At 46.6% G+C, this 6,012-nt stretch overlaps 1 protein-coding gene across 1 annotated transcript in view; it reads left to right on the forward strand.

Moving 5' to 3' along the window:
- Positions 1–5,510, forward strand: part of LOC110507416 — a 28,643-nt gene extending 23,133 nt beyond the window's left edge. Inside the window, exons 9-12 of the mRNA XM_021587399.2 lie at positions 622–851; positions 4,000–4,328; positions 4,535–4,591; positions 4,751–5,510. Coding sequence (XP_021443074.2) covers positions 622–851; positions 4,000–4,328; positions 4,535–4,591; positions 4,751–5,094 — 960 coding nt within the window. The 3' untranslated portion in view covers positions 5,095–5,510. The remainder of the gene's footprint in view (positions 1–621; positions 852–3,999; positions 4,329–4,534; positions 4,592–4,750) is intronic.
- The last annotated feature ends 502 nt before the right edge of the window (positions 5,511–6,012 follow it).

Raw genomic sequence — 6,012 nt, forward strand, 5'->3', positions numbered from 1 at the left:
AGGCCTATAGCTAAAGCTTAGTTCACTGAACCTCCTCCGCTATGTAAAAAATGTGTCCTCATCTCAGTCAAATTGAAGTAAAAAGTCTAAATATCTGAAGACGAGCCTGAATCTATACATTGTCCACAGACCCATTTTCAGTCCTGTCAGAATGTTCATACCTGTAGCCCAATATTTTAGACTGGTGCTTGATCTAAAAGTCTATTAGGGAGAAAATATGTCCCATGTTTTGCTTAGAACCAATTACTATTTCTATTGGTGATTGCTTTACTTGGGCTATATGCTGTACTATGTCATTTCCATCTGCATCGTTAGTTCTGTAAGTCCCAACCCACAACCAGTTAGTGTCTCCTCGTTTGTGTGTGCGTTAGTCAGACAATGGATAACAATAGTTCTCATTGGGTCTCCTTTATCGCTTCACACTCTGTCGGTAGAGGATGTGTTGACTGGTAAGAAAGTTTGACTCTCTTTTCTAGCATGTGGACTTTCTTTTGAGATTGTGTGTGAATTTGCATGCTACCGTTTGTGAGTGTATGAAATTGTCTGTATGTGTGTCTGTTGTACATGCTGTGTGTTTGTGTGTGTGTTGTTACCCTGCTGACTGGTGTGTCTCTCTCCCAGTGCTGCGGTACAACTCCGTATGGTGTAGAGGACCGAGGGGTGCTGTGCTGTAACCAGACCTTGCACCGTGCGGTGGAGGATGGGTACCAGTGCTCCCCAGGTGGCCACTTGTATCTGCTATCCCGTGACATGGTGTGTGGCACACGAGTTCATCTGAACGATCCAGGCAAACACTGCTGTGGGGAGGAGACATACTACCCTTGGAATGAAATCTGCTGCAACGGACACAAGTGAGTAGCTCTGGAAGGCTGGAAATTGTAGGAAGTTTATCCCAAAGACGTGGGGTTATCACTGTCCGCAAGAGCAGTTCAGAGTGCCTAAGGGCAGAACTAAGGCGCTAAGAACAGCTTTGATCTCATTGTCACTAACACCTTGTTTCAGCAGAAGAACAAATATAAAACGCTATGGATGCACCCACGCTCCAAACACTGGCACCGGATCGACTACTGCATAGTGAGACGTTCTGACACTATTGACGTCCTGCTGACACGTGCCATGAGGGGTGCCGAATGCTGGACAGATCACCGTATGATACTGGCTTAACTCCAGGTGAAAATAGGCGCCTGCAGAAGTACCTTTAAGAGGCATCTGCACTGTACCCAGCTTGTGAAGGTTCCTTAGCTCTCTCTCTGAAATGCTGAGGGAGACTGAGCCTCTTCTGAGTGCAGAGGCCCACTCCACTGGCTACAGAGGTAGGAAACATCAAGACTGATTTGATGAGAACTCGGACACCATCGCAACATTACTGGACAATATCCACAAAGCGCACAGGGCTCCACTCAACAGCCCCACATCTGCTACCCTCTGCCAGCAATGGTGTGCATCACGCAAGGCCGTGCAAACAACCTTGCATGCTCTGCAGAACGAATGGTGGACGAATAAGGCACAGGAAATCCAAATTTATGCAGACAAAAACTACATGCAATTCAGCTAAAGCTACCCCTGGCTCTAGAAGTCACTCCATCACCACCCTGAAAACAGCTGATGGTCTCTCTCTTGAAGGACCAAAACAAGATCCTGATCAGGTGGGCTGACCACTTTGAAGCACTGCTCAATCAGCGCTCTCCTACAGATCTCTCCATCCTGGAAGAACTGCCTGTCCGTCTACCCATTCAAGACCGTAACCATCCACCAACCTTCCAAAAGGTGTTATCAGCTCTCCGTTCCCTCAAAAACAATAAGACTCCTGGTGCCTACAGCATCCCGGCAGAGCTACTTAATTAGGGAGGTTACTTCTGCACCAGAAGGTTTGGGACCGGTAGATCGTCCCCCAACAGTGGCGGCCTGCAAACATTGTCACCATATATAAGAACAAGGGTGACAAGTCCATCTGCGGCAACAGCCAGGGATATCCCTTCTGGCTGTTGCCTGCAAGGTCCTGGCCAAGGTGATGCTGCCAGAGTCACAATGCGGCTTCAGAAAGAAGAGGAGTACGTCTGCATGATATTCACGGCACGGCAACTCCAGGAGAAGTGACGTGAACAACAACAGGACCTTTTCATGGCCTTTGTCAACCTCTCCAAGGCCTTTGACACTGTAAGCAGGGAACTACTACTCTACTCAAATTTGTCTGTCCAGACAAATTTGTCAACATCCTTTGCCAGTTCCATGATGGGAGGATGGCTCGGGTGGCCATAGGAGGGCAGGAGTCAGTGCCCTTTGGAGTAAGCAAGCATCTGCTGCCTTCTGGAAACTCAGACACAAGGTCTTCCAAAACAGGGATCTCCACCTCCACACCAAAGTCGCTGTCTATCAAGCCATCTGCATCACCACACTTCTTTACAGCTGTAACGCCTGGGTCACTTACAGTCGCCACAACAAGCAGCTCGAGCGATTCCACATAAGATGCCTGCAGCAATCCTATGAATCACCTGGTGCAACCGTGTGGCGCATACAGAAATACTTGCTAAGACCAACTGCAAGAGTATGGAGGCCATGGTCACCCAACACCAACTGTGCTGGCTTGGGCATGTCATTAGAATGTCTCAGGAGTGCTTGCCATGGAAGATCCTGTATAGCCAGCTACATATTGGCCGGCGTTCTGCAGGGGGGCAGATGAAGCACTACAAGGACCAGCTGAAAACGTTGCTGAAGAAGTGCAACATCGAACCCACAGACCTGGTGGACGCTCTCTGGCAGAGCTGCCGCCAGGTGGAACGGTCGGCAGCTCTGCCAGAGAGGAGCACAAAGAAGACAGCAAAAACTGCTCAGGAGACGTGCAACCATGCTTGCCCCCTCCAACACGGACTGCATAGGCCCCACCTGCAATAAAGTTTGTGTATCTCAGATTGGACTCTACAGTCACCAAATAATTCACCGTTAACTCGGAAGTGGAAGTCGTCATCGGATACGATGGACTAACGTTCCGCGTTTGTACTATAATTAACTGCAGAAACGATTTCCCCACCCACTGTGTGAGACTGGGTGTGCATCTTTGTGTGCGAGAGACATTGATGGATTTAATTGTGACTCAAAAGAACATTCCCACTGTTCCACTCCCTCAGGATGTGGAACAATTCTGTGGGCGGCCAAATGGATGCGCCATGTCATACAGACTACTGTATGTTAGCCTCCCAGACATGGTTCAACAGGGCGTCTACTGCTGCAGCCAAAAGGTCCCCAACTGTTCTGCACTTCACTTCCCTTGTTCCAGTCAGAGGCATTCAGACAGTTAGACAGCCAGACATCTCTTAAGACATGTTGTGTCTGCTTTTTGGTCTCTAAGAAAGGGGTCCGACAATGGGTAGTTGTTTTTTGTACTTCGCCCTGTTGTGTGACTTGTGCTTGACCTTGGTGTCTGACTCTAGGAGGAAACTGGTTGACTCTTGTTTGGCATTTGAGGAATGTTACTAATGTCTGTTCCAAGTAAATGTTGTTAATTATTGACTGAAGTGTGTTTATTTGGAATACAGAAAAGTGTACCATGTATGGGGGCATACCCGACACATATTTGATGTTATATGTACTGCATGTTTTTACACTCTTCAGCGGCTTCACAAGCTGATCTAAAGTCTGTGGAAACGTGGTCGAACACATAATTAACAAACAATGCTCCAATGTTAAAGGCTCTAACCCTGTCATTCAAACTGTGGGTCACGACCTCCTAGTTAGGTCCTCAGGAAGTTGCATGGCAGTCTGAATTTATACCGATGCCATTACTCAATACTTTGGCCATGAAACAAGCAATCAATGGGCTAAAACGAATCATTCTTATTGCTGCTAGACTCTCCAGATTGCATTTCCTTGAGTGCTATATTCATCAAAGTATAATGGGTAAAATCCATTAAATGATAAATAATCTGTACAATATGGCTCTGAGTTCACCCAACATGACAGCTCTCTTTCTATTGGGAGGTCAAATGTTTTCTCTCTGCACAGACACAACAGGTTGGGAAACATGTCCTGCTGTGGAGGGAAGGTGTACAACCCCAGCAGCGGCCAGATGAAGTGCTGTGCAGGGACTCTGTACGACCTGCAGGTTCAGGGCAGGCTCACAGAAAATACCCAGTGCTGTGGGAGTGTTCTGATGGAGGCCGGCTCCACCCAGACCTGCTGTTCTGCCCCAGGGCTAGACCTGCTCTATCCTACCCAGCCAGGGTTCACCTGCTGTGGGCACCGCTACCCCAATGCCTCCCTGTGGTCTTGCTGCGCCGGGGTTCTGCACCCAAGGCCTGAACCACACACCACCACCAAGAACGTGATTCCAGGTCAGTGGGAACAGGATACAATCGATCTGTGATTTATGCCACAGCTTGAGTTGCGTCTGTTTATCTCTGAAAGGTCTCTGAAAGACCAACCTACAAGTCAGACAAGTGATATGAATATTGAATTCGATATCTAGTTCATATAAGATAAAGGAGTCTTCTTCTGATGTCTCTGTCCATTTGATTAAACTGTTGTTCATTATCCTCAGGACCCAGACTTCTACCACTGGGGGATCTGAAGACTGAAGTCCTGTGTCACAGCAGAGGTAAGGCCTCCAGTTTGAAGCAGAAGATGACAGGAAACATTACTCACTACTTTGATCTTTAGTAGGAACAGTGGGAAGCCCTTGAATCTACTCTCATTTTGACACTGATGTACATTGGCTTCACAACGCTGATCTGAAAGTGTGTGTGTGTTTGTCCAGGTCTGCTGGGGACAGTGGAGAGTGTGTCCGTGAAGATGAACGAGCGGTCCATCGGGATGGTAAACGCCTTGTCTTTGCTTGCCTCGCATGGCCATTTCAAAGCCATGGCTTCCCCTCACTACCTCACATTACCCGACCACTGCAGCTCCCCTGAACTAGTGCCGGGCAACACTTACATCTGGGTGAAAAATCCTTTCTCCGACACCATAAGTTTCATCTCTGATCTCAGCGATCATTCCTCCCCTCTTCATTCCATCCTTTCCAGGTGCTCAACCTTTATCCAGCCTAGAAGAAAGAGAAGGCGAACCATCTCAACAGAAAATGAATTCTGGGTTTTGACATAGGCTATTGTACAGAAATCTGTTATGTTATCTGACGATAAGCTTAAAACGAGCATCTTTATGATCTCTAGTGAGCCATATCTCAGGATAAGTTATATTTTGTCTGTCTGGGTAGTGGTTTTCTGTAATATTATCACAAAAGAATGACTACATGATTTGTTGCAATCTGTAATTGGTGCATCCATTTTTGGACTTGTAAATGAATTATATCTACATATTGTTTATTAAAAAATTGTTCAAATGTCGTACATCGTCAGAACCCAAAATAGGCTTGTTTTACTATGTAAACAATGTATACTGAACAAAAATATAAACAACCATTTCAAAGATGTTACATTGCATCAGTTAATTTCATTAAATTATTTAGATCTTTCGTTAGGATTTCACAATACAGGGAATAAAGATATGCATCTGTTGGTCACAGATACCATCATAAAAAAGGTAGGGGCGTGGATCAGAAAAGCAGTCAGTATCTGGTGTGACCACCATTTACCTCATGCAGTGTGACACATCTCCTTTGCATAGAGTTGATCAGGCTGTTGATTGTGGCCTGTGGAAAGTTGTCCCACTCCTCTTGAATGGCTGTGCAAAGTTGCTGGATATTGTCCGGAACTGGAGCACGCTGTCGTACATCTCGATCCAGAGCATCCTACATGTGCTCAATGGGTGACATGTCTGGTGAGTATGCAGGCCATGGAACTACTGGGACATTTTCAGCTTCCCAGGGAATTGTGTACAGATCCTTACAACATGGGGCCGTGCTGCCTTATTATGCTGAAACATGAGGTGATGGGGCCGGATGAATAGCATGACAATGGGCCTCAGGATCTCTTCACGGTATCTATGCATTCAAATTACCATCGATAAAATGCAATTGCGTTTGTTGTCCGTAGCTTATGACTGCCCATACCATAACAACAC

The sequence above is a fragment of the Oncorhynchus mykiss genome, chromosome 27 (assembly GCF_013265735.2).
Source record: "Oncorhynchus mykiss isolate Arlee chromosome 27, USDA_OmykA_1.1, whole genome shotgun sequence".
NCBI lineage: Eukaryota > Metazoa > Chordata > Actinopteri > Salmoniformes > Salmonidae > Oncorhynchus > Oncorhynchus mykiss.